The sequence below is a fragment of the Pyrus communis genome, chromosome 11 (assembly GCF_041283825.1).
Source record: "Pyrus communis isolate YQ-2024b chromosome 11, ASM4128382v1, whole genome shotgun sequence".
Taxonomy (NCBI): domain Eukaryota; kingdom Viridiplantae; phylum Streptophyta; class Magnoliopsida; order Rosales; family Rosaceae; genus Pyrus; species Pyrus communis.
Genome location: NC_142575.1, coordinates 1,565,966 through 1,586,343, shown reverse-complemented (window position 1 = coordinate 1,586,343; position 20,378 = coordinate 1,565,966). Strand labels below are relative to the sequence as shown.

At 36.7% G+C, this 20,378-nt stretch overlaps 3 protein-coding genes across 4 annotated transcripts; 2 read left to right on the top strand and 1 right to left on the bottom strand.

Moving 5' to 3' along the window:
• The first annotated feature begins 1,552 nt into the window (after positions 1 to 1,552).
• LOC137743480 (multiple C2 domain and transmembrane region protein 5) lies at positions 1,553 to 5,560 on the top strand. 2 transcript variants are annotated; one of them, XM_088680393.1, is made up of 3 exons: positions 1,607 to 2,000; positions 2,737 to 2,780; positions 2,955 to 5,560. In XM_088680393.1, exon 3 carries the CDS (start codon positions 2,991 to 2,993, stop codon positions 5,307 to 5,309), a length of 2,319 nt encoding a protein of 772 aa, XP_088536519.1. In that variant the 5' UTR covers positions 1,607 to 2,000; positions 2,737 to 2,780; positions 2,955 to 2,990; the 3' UTR covers positions 5,310 to 5,560. The 2 variants fall into 2 exon arrangements, with proteins under 2 accessions (XP_088536518.1, XP_088536519.1); XM_088680392.1 differs by having other exon boundaries at positions 1,553 to 2,000; positions 2,737 to 5,560.
• A 1,868-nt stretch (positions 5,561 to 7,428) lies between these two features.
• On the top strand, positions 7,429 to 9,258 carry LOC148692640 (FT-interacting protein 3-like). Its single transcript, XM_088679505.1, has one exon. It carries the CDS (start codon positions 7,429 to 7,431, stop codon positions 9,004 to 9,006), a length of 1,578 nt encoding a protein of 525 aa, XP_088535631.1. The 3' UTR covers positions 9,007 to 9,258.
• Positions 9,259 to 14,123: 4,865 nt separating this feature from the next.
• Positions 14,124 to 17,045, bottom strand: LOC137741765 (cysteine-rich receptor-like protein kinase 10). Its single transcript, XM_088679604.1, has 7 exons — positions 16,112 to 17,045; positions 15,784 to 15,927; positions 15,550 to 15,671; positions 15,188 to 15,397; positions 14,866 to 15,104; positions 14,613 to 14,763; positions 14,124 to 14,530 (listed from the first exon to the last, which is right to left on the bottom strand). The coding sequence occupies exons 1-7, from the start codon at positions 16,872 to 16,874 to the stop codon at positions 14,207 to 14,209; spliced, it is 1,953 nt and encodes a 650-aa protein (XP_088535730.1). The 5' UTR covers positions 16,875 to 17,045; the 3' UTR covers positions 14,124 to 14,206.
• Between the last annotated feature and the right edge of the window lie 3,333 nt (positions 17,046 to 20,378).

The following is a 20,378-nucleotide window of genomic DNA, read 5'->3' as shown; positions in this document are numbered from 1 at the left end:
CAAGAAAAAAAAAATTCAAATAATTGATAAGAAGAGACAGGTATATTATTATACCCTTCACGTCACCTTCTTCTTGCACCTCACCTTAAACTAAGAAAATTGATATATAATATTTATATTATTTACACTTATGCAAACATTGATGATGTGACATGAAGTGAATGCAATGATTTTAGAGCAACCTCACTTTAATGTAGTCCTTTATGTAAGAAAATGTTACAACTATGAACACAATAACTTTGGCTAAATCAAGCAATTTACAATTTTACCTATGTTTTTTTTATTTTTAGACAAAATAAGATTAGACAAGACTGACTCTTCAATAATAGTTGCACGTGAAACACCTACTTTCTTCCAAAAATTGAAAACCATTACACCCAGAAACTCCCTGTCGTTGCTCCTCCACCAAATATCAACAAGTTCATCTTAGGGTCACATTCTAGTACTTGTAGTACCATTGAAATTTAATGATGTGACGTTAACCATTTTAAGAACATGTACCCTCATCAATCAACTCATAATTACATTCCAATTGAGAATTAGTAAAGTTATTAGCCTTTTTCTAACGGCACACGTGATCACAAATCAATTAATAAATTAGTTTTTTCTAACATATTGACATAGGTAATGGTCGCCTTCGATGCTGGTCTATTGTGTGATAAACGCATGCTCTTAATTATTTAGAGTAAATATCATACAATACAAGTAAAGTGACGACTTTTGAGTTATAAGAAGCAAAGTTATATTAAAATCAAGTTTCAATGGACGTACCTAAAACTAACCCATTTTGTATTGTAATATCAATTTTGAGAGCTTGCGTTAATTTTGGAGTGAAGTTTGAGAAAGCAGTAACTTTTGAGTTATAGAAGGCAAAATATGACCGAAATCAAGTTACAAAGGATGTAGCTAAAATAAACCTACAAAAACATAGGTGTTTTTTCCAGGGTTGATAGGTCAGTAGCTCAATGATTGTGTGGCCAACGTAACTTTTTCTTTTTTAGATTAGAATATTGTTGTATAAAAAATAAAAAACATAGGTATCATCTAGGGCTGGAGGCTCAAGTAATTGATACTATTTACTTATACGTCTGAGCTCGAAGGTTCTGGATTCGATTTCTCCTCCCTCAAGGATACATTTTTCCAATTTTCATCAAGGTTACTCTCAACCCATTATGTTCTTGCTATCACGTAAAAATCTTGGAATTATTATCAAAAAACTTAATTATAGGAGAAATGCAAAAAAGATTCTCTCAGAGAGTGAGACCAAACACTCATTTAATTATCAAAGCAACACACATGATGAGCAAACCAAGAAACATATTAAAAGACACACAATTGTCTCATATCTCTGAGAAACACTACTCCAAGACCAACAAATGAACACGTATCCACTTTCAATTGGGTTTTCAACACGACTTGTTGGTCTTCTTTAAACAGCGGAGCATTATTTTCAGGAATGGTGCCAAAACCGACCACGATCCTCTCACACGTGTGACATGACCTCTCTTGTGAACAAAACAATAAGAATTAACAAAACGCATAAAAAATTGTTAAGGAAGTGTGAAAAAGTTGGCACTCAGTAGGTTTCTTTCTGTCGAGAAGAGATCCTTCCACCATAATCACCGGATCAAATAATTCAAGCTTTTAAAATTTTATGTAATGATCCATCTATTTTGATTTTTTTAAAATTATAATAATTTTTAACCGTTAGATGAAATTTTAAAAATTCAGATCACTTAATTCGGTAATCTTAGTAAAAGAGATCCAGACATGATGTCTTCTCCTTTCTGTCTATGCTCTTGCTCTTTATAGAAAGAAGATTCAGTCTTCCTCACAGATCTCAGCCCCACACTCTTCACTCTCTTCACTCTCTTCACTCTCTTCAGCTGCCTTTTTTTCTTTCCTTGCAAAAAACTGAATTTTCCCATTTTTTTATTTTCTTAAAGTTGGAAGATTTTCCATGGAAGCACCTTGAAGAAAAGCACTTTTAGATACCTCAGGTTAGTGTGTTACTTTGTAAGTCTAATAAGTTGGCATTACTTGTAAGGTTTTCTTGTTCCCTTTTTTCTGCTTTTTTTTTTTATAAGGTGGTCATTTAATATGTTGTGAAGTTGAACAATGCTTGCTTGCTATTTAGATTTTCCTGAAGTTGGTTTTTTTAGTCGTTGTTTGAAACCCATTTTTCTTTAAGTGTGATTAGTTGAAGTTAATGTGCAAGTTTTTTTTTTTGAAATTTGAGCTTACTTGTCGTCTTGGACTTGATGGGGTTTCTGCACTGGATCTGTGAGTTGTGAATATAAAGCTAAGTTTGGTCATTTATCTTCTTTTAGTACTCTCTGATGTGGTTTTTGTACTGTGAAATATGTTTGGTTGCTCAGAAAATATATTGATTGAATAAAATATATGTATTGGTTGTTCTCAAGTTTTATAAATGTTGAAAAAGGGAAAACTTTGTGTCTTTCTAAGTTGAAAATACTCGAAATGATGTTTTTTCTTCATTTTCTCTGTGATCCCAAAAATGGAAAAGGGAAGTGACATTTGAATTTCTCTTTTTTTTCTTCATTTTCTCTGTGATCCCAAAAATGGAAAAGGGAAGTGACATTTGAATCTCTCTCTTTCTCTCTCTTTCTCTCTCTCTCTCTCTCTCTCTCTCTCTACTTTCTTGTCAAAGAAACCAAAAGAGGGTTAATTTATGGAAGAGTAATATATTGATTCTTGATCTCTTTGAATCTGCAGGTTGTCAACAAGTCCTTCATGATTTCTTTCTTTTGAAGTTCTTGGTAAAGTTATCTCTTTTATCTTTGAGAAAATCTTTGTTCCATTTTACAGAAAATTTATACATCTTTAGGAAGGAATTAATTGTTGGTGTTGGAAATCTTTTGAGGTTTCACTTGTACTGAGCATCTGTGTAATTCGAATTCGATTTGTTTGTTTACCCTGGTTTGGTGTTTAAGGAGTAGCTTCTCTTTCCGTTCCCACAAACTAGAAAAATGCAGAAGCCTCCGCAGTCTCAAGATTTTGCTTTGAAAGAGACCTCGCCAAACATTGGCGCGGGCTCTATCACGGGAGACAAGCTCTCATGCACCTATGACCTCGTAGAACAGATGCACTACCTTTACGTTCGTGTGGTGAAAGCAAAGGATTTGCCTGCAAAAGATGTCACCGGTAGTTGTGATCCCTATGTTGAAGTGAAACTCGGAAACTATAAGGGAGTTACTAGGCATTTTGAGAAGAAGTCCAACCCTGAATGGAATCAGGTGTTTGCTTTCTCCAAAGATCGACTTCAAGCTTCATTTTTGGAAGTTGTGGTAAAAGATAAGGATGTTGTGATAGATGATTTCATGGGCAGGATCATGTTTGAGCTCAATGACATCCCGAAACGCTTTCCACCAGATAGCCCACTGGCACCACAGTGGTATAGGTTGGAGGACAGGAAGGGGGTTAAGGTCAAGGGGGAGCTGATGTTGGCAGTTTGGATGGGAACTCAAGCAGATGAGGCGTTTCCTGATGCGTGGCATTCTGATGCTGCAACAGTTGGGCCCGAGGGTGTCAATAACATTCGATCAAAGGTATACCTCTCCCCCAAGCTTTGGTATGTGAGGGTTAATGTTATTGAAGCTCAGGACTTGCTACCTAACGACAAGAGTAGGTATCCGGAAGTTTTTGTGAAGGTTATCTGTGGAAATCAGATATTGAGGACTAGAATATCACAAAGCAAAAGTATTAACCCAATGTGGAATGAGGATTTGATGTTTGTTGCTGCTGAACCGTTTGAGGAACCATTGTATCTTACTGTGGAAGATAGAGTGGGATCCGGCAAAGATGAAATTTTGGGTAAGTGTGTGATTGCTTTACAGACTGTGCAGAGGAGGTTAGACCATAAACCTGTGCACACTAGGTGGTTTAATCTTGAGAAGCATATGATCGTAGACGGGGAACAGAAGAGGGAGATCAAATTTTCCAGCAGGATTCATTTACGGATTTGCTTGGATGGCGGGTACCATGTCTTGGATGAATCAACACACTACAGTAGTGATCTCAGGCCAACAGCAAAGCAGTTGTGGAAGTCGAGCATTGGGATTTTTGAGGTAGGGGTTATAAGCGCAGTTGGTTTGATGCCAATGAAAACAAAAGATGGCCGAGGTACCACAGATGCTTATTGTGTAGCAAAATACGGGCAGAAATGGGTTCGCACAAGGACAATCGTGGACAGCTTCAATCCCAAGTGGAATGAGCAGTACATCTGGGAGGTTTTCGACCCGTGTACTGTCATTACAATTGGGGTTTTTGACAATGGTCATATACATGGAGGTGATAAAGGGGGAAAGGATTCAAGAATTGGCAAAGTGAGAATTCGGCTATCTACACTTGAAGCTGACAGGGTTTACACACATTCGTACCCTCTTCTGGTCCTACATCCATCTGGGGTGAAGAAAATGGGTGAAATTCAGCTGGCAGTGAGGTTTACATGCTCATCTTTGATTAATATGCTATATATGTATTCGCGTCCTTTGTTGCCAAAAATGCATTACATTCATCCATTGTCCGTGATTCAGCTCGATAGCTTGAGGCACCAGGCTATGCAGATTGTCTCAATGAGGCTGAACCGGGCTGAGCCCCCACTGAGGAAAGAGGTTGTGGAGTATATGTTGGATGTTGATTCACATATGTGGAGCATGAGAAGAAGCAAGGCAAATTTTTTCCGAATAATGGGAGTTTTAAGCGGGGTGATTGCAGTAGGAAAATGGCTTGATCAAATCTGCAATTGGAAGAATCCTCTCACAACCATTTTAATTCATATCCTCTTTATTATATTGGTTCTTTATCCGGAACTAATTCTTCCAACTATTTTTCTCTACCTATTCTTGATTGGAATTTGGAACTACCGATGGAGGCCGAGGCACCCTCCTCACATGGACACACGGCTATCTCATGCTGATGCTGCTCATCCTGACGAACGAGATGAAGAGTTTGACACGTTCCCAACTTCCCGGCCATCAGATATTGTGAGGATGAGATATGATCGACTAAGAAGCATAGCAGGGAGGGTTCAGACTGTTGTCGGTGATCTGGCAACTCAAGGCGAAAGGTTTCAGTCTCTTCTGAGTTGGAGAGACCCTAGAGCCACAACCCTGTTCGTAACTTTCTGTTTGATTGCCGCCATTGTTCTCTACGTAACTCCATTCCAAGTTGTGGCCCTTCTAGCAGGCATTTACGTGTTAAGGCATCCCAGATTCCGCCACAAACTTCCTTCAGTGCCGCTCAACTTCTTTAGGAGGTTGCCTGCAAGATCAGACAGCATGCTATAATCACACAACCCGCCTTCACGAGTCACTCCTCTCCTCTTCATCATTGTATCTGTGTTTCAAAGTTGTGCAGATGGTGAAGCAGGGTGAAAAGTAACAAATCGGCAATTTCCCACCACATAAAGTGGTGATTTTATGAACTTGTTTATGTCTTTGTATTTAAAATTTTAATATCTGCTTATGGTTTACAACGGATGTCATTTATCAGATTCAATTTGAATATAGCCAGTGCAGAACCAGAATTCGATTCGTCATTGCAGTATGTTAAAATTTTAACCATGCAAGAAACATACGAAAATTTGAAATTCCGACTCATAAACTTTGGTGCTTCTGAAACTCAGTATGAAACACACCTAGTTACTGTATTTATAACATTAAACTGTGGAGATTATAAGCAAATCTTAAACTCCGGTAGGACATTGGTACATGCTCGATCTGTCCGATGGCCCCGTCCGGTTAGTAGAAGCTTCCTCATGTTTCTTCCTTGTTATAAGCACACAATCCTCATGTTTCTTCCTTGTTTTCTCTTGTCACCATTGAATTTCTTGCGTAAATCGAATTCGATAAGTTAGTAAACTAGTCATACCAGAAAACATGAAGTTGGACGACCTTGCTGCAGAATGAAAGCTTAAGGGCCTAAATAGTTTGAACAGATTAAAAAAGCTTCCAATCTTGTAATTGGTTCTTGGTGGCATTACAATTTCATGTCAACTTGTTGAGGGAAATATGTGAATTGTATATATATATATATATATATTACTAGTTCGTAATGCATACGGATGTTTTAGTCATTAGATTTTATTTTTATAACTATTAGATCTTCTACTTTTAATCTCAACTATTCATTTTTCGTATCATTTGTCATTACATAATATAGAAGAAAAATTGAATAACATACAAAGTTACTAAAATCCCTCTCAAAGCAACCCAGGGAGCAAGGCTCACCTTGATATGGGTTTTAGAATGTTTGGCCCACTTAGTTGTTGTCCCCCTCCTTGTTGGTTTTTTGCCAATTTCATCATCTCCTCGAGGCTCCAGCAAAACAATTTCAATTTTTTCCCTTCAGATTCTTTTATTTTGTGTTGTATTCACTACTCCTCCCGCAAAACTACTTCATATCCCACGTTTGCTTTTATATTCATGCACGTTTGCGTTCCACAAAACTGCTTTCATTACATGGTTCAAGCCTTCAACTGCAAAATAGCAATTCTAATTGTAAACGTATTAGGTTTCTTTTTTATTTTTCATTTTTTTTTACTCAATTACTTAAAGCAGTTTGAAAACTGCAATATCTCCTACAGTCCCATGTTTCTTTCCAATTTTTTAGTGCATCTCTTACCTTTAGTATTTATCGACTTTAAAAAAAAAAAAATGAAGATCACCAATCACTTAGCCACTATGTGGACTCTTGACCAGTGTTGGTTTTAAATTTTGTTTTTATTTTTTTTATTTTTTATATTTATTTATTTTGTTTTCCAATACAGTTTTTTGTTGATATATGGTATTTTACCAGTTTGTCCTTGTTTTTTGAATTTTTTGGGTTTTAATTGTGAAGGAAAGAAATGGGCATTTTGGAAAGCTTCACCGAAGTGGGGCTTTCCCTTTATATATATATATATATATAGGCATAAATCCAAGATAACCAGCACAATGATTTATTTGTTGTGGCGTAAGATGAACTTGGACATCGGTACATATTACCAACATTATAATATATATTGAAAATTTATAATCTTATATGTTGCTATTTAATAGTAGAATCCATAGATGAACTACTTTCGATTTGGCTATATATAACAACATGAAATTCAACTTCATGAATAATATCAGGGAGAATTACATGAAGATTTCAGTCCTCTCTTCTCTCTTCTCTCTCCTTTCTCTCATGCAAAATTATGGTTTTTATTTTTGTTTCAGAAAACATAGAATATTTTGACAAATATGTTTTTGTTTTTTTGTACTCATGTCCCTGTTCGGATTCTGCACAATCTTTTGTCTGCCATGAATGGACATAGACAGTATATGTTGACATTCATGTTCACATGTATACATAATAAATTAGGAGGGCAGAAAACTTCTCGTACCCTCCTGTTTTGTATGATTACTGTTAAATTACGTTAACATGTTATATTATTTTTTGATGTTTGTTGCTGCTGAACCGTTTGAGGAACCGTTGTATCTTACTGTGGAAGATAGAGTGGGATCCGGCAAAGATGAAATTTTGGGTAAGTGTGTGATTGCTTTACAGACTGTGCAGAGGAGGTTAGACCATAAACCTGTGCACACTAGGTGGTTTAATCTTGAGAAGCATATGATCGTAGACGGGGAACAGAAGAGGGAGATCAAATTTTCCAGCAGGATTCATTTACGGATTTGCTTGGATGGCGGGTACCATGTCTTGGATGAATCAACACACTACAGTAGTGATCTCAGGCCAACAGCAAAGCAGTTGTGGAAGTCGAGCATTGGGATTTTTGAGGTAGGGGTTATAAGCGCAGTTGGTTTGATGCCAATGAAAACAAAAGATGGCCGAGGTACCACAGATGCTTATTGTGTAGCAAAATACGGGCAGAAATGGGTTCGCACAAGGACAATCGTGGACAGCTTCAATCCCAAGTGGAATGAGCAGTACATCTGGGAGGTTTTCGACCCGTGTACTGTCATTACAATTGGGGTTTTTGACAATGGTCATATACATGGAGGTGATAAAGGGGGAAAGGATTCAAGAATTGGCAAAGTGAGAATTCGGCTATCTACACTTGAAGCTGACAGGGTTTACACACATTCGTACCCTCTTCTGGTCCTACATCCATCTGGGGTGAAGAAAATGGGTGAAATTCAGTTGGCAGTGAGGTTTACATGCTCATCTTTGATTAATATGCTATATATGTATTCGCGTCCTTTGTTGCCAAAAATGCATTACATTCATCCATTGTCCGTGATTCAGCTCGATAGCTTGAGGCACCAGGCTATGCAGATTGTCTCAATGAGGCTGAACCGGGCTGAGCCCCCACTGAGGAAAGAGGTTGTGGAGTATATGTTGGATGTTGATTCACATATGTGGAGCATGAGAAGAAGCAAGGCAAATTTTTTCCGAATAATGGGAGTTTTAAGCGGGGTGATTGCAGTAGGAAAATGGCTTGATCAAATCTGCAATTGGAAGAATCCTCTCACAACCATTTTAATTCATATCCTCTTTATTATATTGGTTCTTTATCCAGAACTAATTCTTCCAACTATTTTTCTCTACCTATTCTTGATTGGAATTTGGAACTACCGATGGAGGCCGAGGCACCCTCCTCACATGGACACACGGCTATCTCATGCTGATGCTGCTCATCCTGACGAACGAGATGAAGAGTTTGACACGTTCCCAACTTCCCGGCCATCAGATATTGTGAGGATGAGATATGATCGACTAAGAAGCATAGCAGGGAGGGTTCAGACTGTTGTCGGTGATCTGGCAACTCAAGGCGAAAGGTTTCAGTCTCTTCTGAGTTGGAGAGACCCTAGAGCCACAACCCTGTTCGTAACTTTCTGTTTGATTGCTGCCATTGTTCTCTACGTAACTCCATTCCAAGTTGTGGCCCTTCTAGCAGGCATTTACGTGTTAAGGCATCCCAGATTCCGCCACAAACTTCCTTCGGTGCCGCTCAACTTCTTTAGGAGGTTGCCTGCAAGATCAGACAGCATGCTATAAGCACACAACCCGCCTTCACGAATCACTCCTCTCCTCGTCATCATTGTATCTGTGTTTCAAAGTTGGTGCAGATGGTGAAGCAGGGTGAAAAGTAACAAATCGGCAATTTCCCACCACATAAAGTGGTGATTTTATGAACTTGTTTATGTCTTTGTATTTAAAATTTTAATTTCTGCTTATGGTTTACAACGCATGTCATTTATCAGATTCAATTTGAATATAGCCAGTGCAGAACCAGAATTCGATTCGTCATTGCAGTATGTTAAAATTTTAACCATGCCAGAAACATACGAAAACTTGAATTTCCGACTCATAAACTTTGGTGCTTCTGAAACTCAGTATGAAACACACCTAGTTACTGTATTTATAACATTAAACTGTGGAGATTATAAGCAAATCTTAAACTCCGGTAGGACATTGGTACATGCTCGATCTGTCCGATGGCCCCGTCCGGTTAGTAGAAGCTTCCTCATGTTTCTTCCTTGTTATAAGCACACAATCCTCATGTTTCTTCCTTGTTTTCTCTTGTCACCATTGAATTTCTTGCGTAAATCGAATTCGATAAGTTAGTAAACTAGTCATACCAGAAAACATGAAGTTGGACGACCTTGCTGCAGAATGAAAGCTTAAGGGCCTAAATAGTTTGAACAGATTAAAAAAGCTTCCAATGTTGTAATTGGTTCTTGGTGGCATTACAATTTCATGTCAACTTGTTGAGGGATCTGTAAGAAATATGTGAATTGTATATATATATATATATATATATATATATATATATATTACTAGTTCGTAATGCATACAGATGTTTTAGTCATTAGATTTTATTTTTATAACTATTAGATCTACTTTTAATCTCAACCATTCATTTTTCGTATCATTCGTCATTACATAATATAGAAGAAAAATTGAATAACATACAAAGTTACTAAAATCCCTCTCAAAGCAACCCAAGGAGCAAGGCTCACCTTGATATGGGTTTTAGAATGTTTGGCCCACTTAGTTGTTGTCCCCCTCCTTGTTGGTTTTTTGCCAATTTCATCTTCTCCTCGAGGCTCCAGTAAAACAATTTCAATTTTTTCCCTTCAAATTCTTTTATTTTGTGTTGTATTCACTACTCCTCCCGCAAAACTGCTTCATATCCCACGTTTGCTTTTATATTCATGCACGTTTGTGTTCCACAAAACTGCTTTCATTACATGGTTCAAGTCTTCAACTGCAAAATAGCAATTCTAATTGTAAACGTATTAGGTTTCTTTTTTATTTTTCATTTTTTTTACTCAATTACTTAAAGCAGTTTGAAAACTGCAATATCTCCTACAGTCCCATGTTTCTTTCCAATTTTTTAAGGCATCTCTTACCTTTAGTATTTATCTACTTTTAAAAAAAAATGAAGATCAGTTACCAATCACTTAGCCACTATGTGGACTCTTGACCAGTGTTGGTTTTAAATTTTGTTTTCTTTTTTATTTTTCTTTTTTTATTTATTTTGTTTTCCAATACAGTTTTTTGTTGATTTATGGTATTTTACCAGTTTGTCCTTGTTTTTTGAATTTTTGGGGTTTTAAATTTTAATTGTGAAGAAAAGAAATGGGCATTTTGGAAAGCTTCACCGAAGTGGGGCTCTCCCTTTATATATATATATATATATATATAGACATAAATCCAAGATAACCAGCACAATGATTTATTTGTTGTGGCGTAAGATGAACTTGGACATCGGTACATATTACCAACACTATAATATATATTGAAAATTTATAATCTTATATGTTGCTATTTAATAGTAGAATCCATAGATGAATTACTTTCGATTTGGCTATATATAACAACATGAAATTCAACTTCATGAATAATATCAGGGAGAATTACATGAAGATTTCAGTCCTCTCCTCTCTTCTCTCTCCTTTCTCTCATGCAAAATTATGGTTTTTATTTTTGTTTCAGAAAACATAGAATATTTTGACAAATATGTTTTTGTTTTTTTGTACTCATGTCCCTGTTGGGATTCTGCACAATCTTTTGTCTGCCATGAATGGACATAGACAGTATATGTTGACATTCATGTTCACATGTATACATAATAAATAAGGAGGGCAGAGAACTTCTCGTACCCTCCTGTTTTGTATGATTACTGTTAAATTACGTTAACATGTTATATTATTTTTTTTATAAAGATAATAAGACAAAAATAATAGTAATATAAAATATTTACATAACTTAACCGTGATCACATAAACAGAAAGGTATTGTAGGGCATGAAAAATTGGAGAACAGAAAATATGCCTTCAATAAATTAAATATGAAATCCCCGTATATGAATATAAAATACATATATAAATTTTGTCATAACCTTGGTTAGAGCAATGGGAGTTTCCTTTAAACAAAGGTAAAGTTTTGTTGAGATGGTGGAGCTTCATCACGTTCGTGTTGAATGAGATAGTGGGTTAACTGACCGGATGAGTTTCCGTCAGGGGCAAGGCTGGAAAAAAAAAGTTTTGGTTTTGCACGTGCGCCTATATTCCAGTTATGAGAATTAATTTTTTTTCTTTATTATATTGTATTATGTTATTTTTATTAAATCTCAAGTCTTTTACATTAAATAAAATTATAGGATGATTTTTTATTAAAATAAACTAAGTCCAAATCTTTTTTTATTAAAACTCCCTAAATAAAATTGTTAGATGATATTTTTTTTTAACTCAAGCCCTTTTTATTAAAGTTGCCTTATTTATTTCTAGAATCAAGAAGCTAAAAAGTCCTGAATAAAATATTTAATTATTACCCACAAGAATGTAACAAGTTCCTTAAACTTCAAGAATAAGTCATGTAATCAATACGAATTCTAAAAATATAACTCATTTCTTGTGTATTGAGAACTCTCATGCAACGGAATTTTACCATTGCAATATCCCATTCACCATCATGTGAAAAACTTAAGAACTTAAAATACACGACAATCCATTATTGACTTTAAAAATCTCAACAATAACATTCGTTTTTGTTATCTTATTTTGTCATCATGCCCATTGAATGTTACGTTAGGTCAATCAATAAATGTAGCCAATTTAATGGGACCACTACACTACTAAGTTGTTCTCCCTTATACATCACCATGTGATAAGTTATTTCCAGATGTTCGTACTATATACATGTTTGTAGTGGCGGAGCAATGATTTTCAAATAAAGGGGTCATAATTTCAATAAAATTCAGGATCGCCCTCGCTAAAGTGGCAAACGAAAGCGAGCAAGAAATGAAGGCTTAGACTAGCTCTTGGTGGGCATTGATTATTCCTACCGATATTTGCCAAAAGCTTACACGAATGTATGACGACAACTATTATGGTCATTAGAAGCTTGTCGAGGGTAGCAATAGGGAACTATCGATTAATGTTGAAGATTGTCAAGACTTGTCAACTAAGGCATTTCATCGAGCACTTGGTTCGCACAATAAAGTCGCATATAAGAAGAAAGAAAAAGAAGACATGGATCATGGTGATCAAAATAGGTAGTAATCATCAAAACCATTGGCCGAGCAATCTTGAGCACGCACTTGATCATGGTGATCAACATATCTTCCTGTAAAGAAGGCTGGTTTCTCAGGTCTGGAAAGACTAATAGTTTCATTTTTTAACATGTGAACAACCGATGACATGGTCGATCTGTTGTTTACATCTTCTTGAACAAAACAATAATCCTCTGTGGATATACCTTAAAAATTCATTTGGACTGCACGAATCTACTCCGAAGTTTAAAAGGAGAAAATAATTAACATAAGAGTTTAAAAGGAGAAAATATATAACTAATTACAGAAATTAGATAAGAGGGATGCATATAATAAAGAAAACTTACTAGGTGCCAACAATTCCTATGAAGTTTCTGCATACTGGGCACGCAAGCTTTCCAAACGACATAGTTTTGAACCTGGTCTTTGGTTCTCTTTTTTTTCAAATATTTTTAAAAGAAAAAAAAACAATATACCTCCTTGTATCCACACCCATCCCCGATTACTGCCCCCAAAAAAGAACCTAAATCACTGTCATATCAACTCCCAAATTGCACAGCCACTGAGCCACCCTAACCCTCCAACCTCGGAGAAAAACTTATATAAGGCTCAACGTGCCATTGGATCATGTTGAATGGTACTCCAGACTACTCATAATTTGCCATGTATTCAACATTAAATATGATTTCTTATTTTTTGTTTTATATCAAAATAAAATAAATTAAATTAAAGCATTATTTCTTCAAGAAACTAAAATTGTTAAAATAAAACTCAACCGCAGTTCAACCTTCCTCCATCTACAAACTCGTCCATGGACTCTTCTCTCTCGTCGGTCAATGTCCCCAACGCCATCGATTCTCCTCCTTTACTACTCAACCTCCCACTTCCTTGGTTCCCCATCCCTCATCTGTCTCTCTCATGATTGCTTATAACTAATGCAATTTCACATCTATAACTAATTCAATTTCACATCAATAGTCCATAGTATTTGAAAACTGGGAACTACAAACAACTGGTGAAGAAAGGTGGCTTTTATAATTGGGTTCTTCACCAGAATTTATATATCCTTGATAATTTTTCGATAAGTTATAAAAATAATGAGGTTAGTCAGAAACGTAATTCATTTAAGATGGATTAATGAACCTTTGAACCAGTAATTACACAAATTCTACACAATTTCCCAGCAACCATGCAAGGCCGTGAGAAAGAGAGGTGTCCCTCAAAGTCAGGCCTTTTAAAACTATACTTTTTCCGCATAATTTTTTTATTTTTTATTTTCATTAATTGTGATATAAATTGAAAATAAGAAATTACACTAATGCAGCAATACTTTACACTTGGCAAGCTATGAATGATGTGGTAGTGCTACTTAGCATGATTTAGTCGCAAGCCAAGCTCCACATAAGTTTTTCTCTCAACCCCACCACCACATGCGGCCATTTTGCCACCGAGGCGCTACTCTCTCCTCTCATATTTTCATTCCCAAATTTTATATAACTTTTAAATTATAATCCAAAATATTATGGTTTATGAATAATTGGATATTGAGATTTAAAAAAAAAACATTAAATTCTTTTACCTATTTATAATTATGGATCCGCCGCTCACTTGTATATATAAAATTCTAATCCATTTATTGCAAAGCAGTAGGTTGATAAACATATATTACAATAGATCTAAACACCTTATTTGTGCACGCTATCTAGGGTATAATTCAGTGATAGATCCATTATAAACGGACATAGATGAATTGTTGATATCGGACTCCAACGTTGTCTTTGACGAGTTCCCCACCGCTTTGCCTTGGAGGGAAAATGCCGGTTGTTTAGGTAATGGTAGATTGACAGAGTAACCATTGAGCATGAGAACTACTGATTGCATCGTAGGCCTGTCAGCTGGATCTTCCTGAACACAAAGTAAGCCGATGTGGATGCATCTGATTACTTCAGTCCTTGAATAAGAGTCTCTCAGACTCGGATCCAACAATTCCAAAGATGTCTCGTCTCTCCATAACTTCCAAGCCTGTATAAAACTCAAGGGTTTAACTCATGATGCTATGTCAATGCAGGAGAACAGAACACTGCACTTTTCATTTTAAGCTTACATGGCTTGCCAGGTTCTCAGCTGCATTGGTCTGAAAAAAGTGACTGTTCTTTTTGCCATTGATGATTTCTAGCACTAAAACACCGAAACTATACATATCGGACTTGACAGAAAATTGCCCATGCATTGCATACTCGGGAGACATATAACCACTACAAGTTGAGATGGGAAAAATTGACAAATTCATTAGTACAGATAGTGCAAAGAAGAGGTGGTCGTGTTAAAAGAAAAGAAAAAAAAAGGAAGAAACTTACTATGTTCCGACAATTCTATTTGTATTTGCTTGAGTTTGATCAACCTCAAAGATCCTGGCCATGCCAAAATCAGATATTTTTGGATGCATGTCCCCATCTAACAATATATTGCTGGCTTTGAGATCACGATGTATAATTCTAAGTCGGGAATCTTCATGCAGGTACATGATTCCTCTAGCAATTCCTGAAATAATCTGGTAACGTCTTGACCAATCCAATTGCCCCTGTTTCTCAGGGTCCGCAAATCATCAAAATCAAGTTATCATCGACGAACTGCTATTGCAATAGGGAAAGACTTATCAGATGTTTGAGTGTACAAACCAAATAGGAAACAGTCGAGGCTCTTGTTGAGCACGTATTCATAAACAAGAATCTTTTCTTCGCCTTCCAAGCAAAATCCCAAGAGCCTAACCAAATTTCGATGTTGAAGCTTGGCTACCAATACCATCTCGTTCTTAAATTCTTCTGTGCCTTGGCAAGAGTTCCTTGATAGCCTCTTCACAGCTACTTCTTGACCGTTTGAAAGTGTACCCTGCGAGAAAACTTCAATCAAACAATGGAATGTCTACTCATGGCATTCATGGACGGCTTCTGAGGCTCCAAAATTATTCAGATTTTGCATGCTTAAAAGTTGGAACTTTGTAGACCTGATGGAGCACTCATGTCATATACTGATTAACATACCTTGTAAACTTGACCGAAACCACCTTTGCCTAACTTGTGATCATCGGAGAAATTGCTCGTAGCTGCTTGGATGGTAGCAAAATCAAATTGCAAAGACTCGACAATAGTAATGTCATTCTCACCTGCACAACCAACCAAACCATAGAAGCACAATGTTTATAGACGAGGAATAAACAAAAGGAGAATCAACGAGAATAAACATGAGGAGAATCGCAGAAGGATATATTTGTTTACCGCTTGGTTCGTCTGCTGCTGCTTGATTGTACTTCTTTCTTGCTCTCCAAGTTATGCAGCAGTAACCCACAACGAAAAGTAGCACAGATACAGATATTGCTACAGCAATGGCAACAATTGTACTAGTTGGGGTTTTGCTTTTTCCTGCAAAATAAACAAAAAATATTGAGAAATTGGTAAACTCAGCGGCCACGGCACAACACCATATTCCCCTGTTCCAAAGTCCACAATAGCTATCAATTACCTAACAAACTAATCGGACAATACAATAATCACTTGATTGGGGCTTCTAAAAAGGTTAGAAACATTTTTGGGGGCTAGTGTATACCTTTAGGCCCTTCTCTGATGGAGGCTGGCGGCGGTGGGCCGGAGGAGTAGAAGGGGTAAATTTCAAACCTAAGATTGCAACTGGGTTTTAGAACTCGTCCCCCAGCACTTGTTCTAGGAATTTGTGTTGCAGCTAACAGAAGACACCAATTGCAATCTCCAGAGAACAGGTCCTGCGTGCACTGCCCAAATCCGTACAGCGTAATGGAACCTGAAACATTCGTTTCTTTCGTCGCAAACTTGTGACTGCTATTGGAAGTCTGAGCGGCCACTTCGGTGACCGTAGCTGCCAGTACCTCGTTGAACCGGTTTTGGTCCGTTATACTACTTGCATTCTGCGTGTTCCAAAGGTCCACGGAAGGCTTGTCGGCCGCCCTGGAAAAGAAAGACTCGTTGGAGTAGCGTAGCATGCAGTAGTCGTACCAGATCACCATCTCTTTTTCTACAGGGCAGCGTTGTGGGGCCTCGGCGGTAGCGGTGGCGACACAGGTTTCGCAAGCGTCGGTACCGAAGACATCGCCGCGGCAGAGGAAGAGGCCGTAGACGGAGTTGTTTGGGGCTTGGACGGAGGCGTTGTAGAAGCCGGTGGAGCGGTTGGCGTTGGAGGAGAGGGTGGAGAGGAGGCGGTTGAGGTTGGACTGAAAGGTGGAGTTTGGGGTGAAGGTGGTGGTGTTTGTGCAGATGTGATCCAGGTAATCAGCATCCGTAATGGTCGGAAAGCTGAGCAGAGTAAAAACGGAGAAAATCAAAAGAAGGGTAGTCATGCTTTCATTTTTTGGTGATTCATCGTAACATCATAGGTTTTTTTTGTTTTTTTTTGTTTTTGGGAAACTAACTTCATAGGTTTTTGTACTGAGTATTAACAAGTGATCAGGATTGTTTGCCCTCCCCACCGCATGAACCTGGATTGTCTGCCCTACTTGTTTGCCCTCCCCACCGCATGAACCTGGATTGTCTGCCCTACTTGTTTGCCCTCCCCACCGCATGAACCTGGATTGTCTGCCCTACTTATCCTATATCCTTCTCATTCTTTTTTATTTATATGGTCACGGTTATGCCATATCAATATTTTATATTGATTTTTTTTATAGAAATAATAAGACAAAAAGCAATGAGAATACAAAATGTTGACGTGATTTAACCGTGACCACAAAAATATAAGAGGATGGAAAGGATATGGAATGGAGACCTGGATTGTCTGCCCTCCCCATCACTTGACTAACATCATAGGTTTTTGTATTGAGTATTAACAAGAGCAATGCAGGGGTGGAAGCAAGACTTTTCTGTAATTGAGTGTTGCAGAAGAGTTCCTATCATACAACCGGGTTTTAGCCTCAGTGCCATCAACCTCTAATAAGTGCTTCCAACTTGTTCAAAAGTTGCACTATTCTGTCCACTGACCAAGTGTTTAGTGGTGAATTGGCAAAAAAACCAATGGTGATTTTAGGGAGATAAAAATTTTAAGTTAATTTTTTAAAACAAAATGACATAGTTGTTGATAATTAAATTATATTAATTATGTATTTTTTTTTTATTGGTGACACGTCTTTTAGTTTAAAATTTTAGTCTTCCTAATATTGTCTTTTGATTAAGCCCACCTTGTAGGTACCTTGTGTCCATAAGATAGGTTTATGTTAGCTGATAAACCGTTAACCCGTGTTTGATTGTTTCTTCGTTGTTGCCTTCTTCTTTTTCTTTTGGTTTTTCAAAGTGGTCTGTTCATGATTGAAATGTAGCCATGAATTGACATGAGCGTTTGAACTGACAGACAAGTTTTGTCCTAAGAGCTGAGTTGAGTCGATTGGAAATTTTGGCCAAGTAGTTCTTGTTGTTTTTTCCTCCTCAAATATTCAACAATTACACCTTTGATTATATGAAAAAAGGTTGCAAATACAACTCCTAAAGGGATATGAGAAAATTAGAGTATTGGTCCTGAATTGAAAATCTATAAGCATCAGTCCTTAAATGGTTCATAATGTGGAGTATTGATTCTTTTGAGTAGTACTGTTTAATAGTATCATCCAAAATAAAGGGTTTAAAAAAGAAAAAGTCTTTATCATATAAGGCAAATAAAGAATAAGTTGAGCATCTCTCACTCAATGGTACAATCTCTTAATTAAAAATCAATTAAGCGCAATCATCATCACTCAAATTCTGTCTACTAGCAGTAACTAGTAGTGCCACACTCGGTATCTCTAAATTCATATTCATATGAATTTCTAGCCTACGCCGCAAGGCCCATGAGGAATTTAGGGGACAAACATATCTTATCGAGGCCCAAAATCAGAAATGGTCGACCAATTGGCAAAGCAACTAGTAGCACATACTTGGTCAACGTTGTGATTAGTTGCAGGTCTTCCTGTATAGAATGCAGGTCGATCAGGTTTGAGAAGACTAGTAGCTTCACATTTTAACATTAGAACAACCGACGACATAGTTGGTCATTTGTTTGTATCCATCCTCTTGGACACACAATAATCCCGACATGGATGCATCTCAAGAACTCATTGGCACTACATGAGTCTTTCAATAATGGATCCATTAACTCCAACCCTTTCCCTTCGTTCCATAATTCCCAAGCCTGCAATTGATACCTTCCAAAAATTATGTATATACTAAAAGAGTAAAAAGCCTAAAACACTCTTCCTTTGACAGTGTGATTCCTTTTTTACCCCTTCTTTGTTTCTAGAGTTACTGTTTATTGTACGGCGTGATTCCGTTTTTACCCTTTCTTTGTTTCTTTGGTCTTTTGGCTCTTCTCGAGTCTTCTGCTTCGTTTTTGTCTATCTGAGAAGGGAAGGATCTAGATGTACACGTGTGGGTCATCTAGGAATGCAAATCTTAAACTCCGGTAGGACATTTGTACATGCTCGATGTGTCGATGGCCCCGTCCGGTTAGTAGAAGGATCCGATTGTATGTGACACGAAGTTGACTTATAGGACTAACACCAAACCACACAATCCTCATGTTTCTTCCTTGTTTTCTCTTGTCACCATTGAATTTCTTGCGTAAATCGAATTCAACAAGTTAGTAAACTAGTCATACCAGAAAACATGAAGTTGGACGACTTGCTGCAGAATGAAAGCTCAAGGCCCTAAATAGTTTGAACAGACTAAAAATGCTTCCAAAGTTGAAGTTGGTTCTTGGTGGCATTACAATTTCATGACAAATTGTTGAGGGATCTATAAGAAATATGTGAATTGAATGTATATATTACTAGGTTACGGGTGTTTTAGTCGTTAGATTTTATTTTTATAACTATTAGATCTTCTACTTTTAATCTCAGCCATTCATTTTTCGTATCATTCATTACTATATAATATAGAAGAAAATTTGATTAACATACGAAGTTGCTATAATCTCTCTCAAAGCAACCCAAGGAGCAAGGCTCCCCTTGATATGGGTTTAGAATGTTTGGGCCACCTAGTTGTTCTCCCCCTCCATGTCCACAAATCAAATCAAAACAAAAACAAAATTGAGTGAACAAGAATTTTCTTTGGGTGCGTGCAACGTGACATTTCTGGTCCGAGAAATGCTTGGCTTCTCAAGATTGAGAATAGGTTTTTCTTCAAAACACTTCGTTGGTTTACAGAGTGTAATGTTTATGATAAAAGGCTTTTGATGTTATAATTTTTTTTGTAAATATTATCTATGGAAAAACAATCAATTAAAACTAAAATTATTTACTTAATCAATTGTAGTGAATAGATAGAAGATTCATAATGTTTTTATTGAATCCGACAATCTGATTTTCTATAGTTCAAAAACTAAACTAAGTGGGAAATATTCAAATATCACAACTCATATGAGATTTCTCAAAACAAACAATAAGGAAACATATATATATATATTGACATCATCTTATTGTTCTTTTATAAAAATAACATCATTTTATTCTATAGAAAAAAAATATTGACATCATCTTAGCTTTCCACCATTCACTTTCTAAATACATTTTCACTAAAAAGCTACTTATTCATTTTGACCAAAAAAAAAAAAAGAAAAAAAAAAAGAAAGAAAAAACAAGAAAGAAACTATTTATCCATTCATCTCTTAAAATATGTATGTAACATTATTGATCTTTGTGTTTATGGATAATATTTGTTTTGGTAACTGTGTTTTCAATTTAATCATTGTACTTTTAATGTAGTTTAGGCTAACTAGTTATAACAATATACTCGTTGTTGGAGTCCAAAAATGTCATACACCAATCCAACTAAATCCTAAGACCTAAGACCCATTTGTCATGCAAGCCTTCATTCAAGTT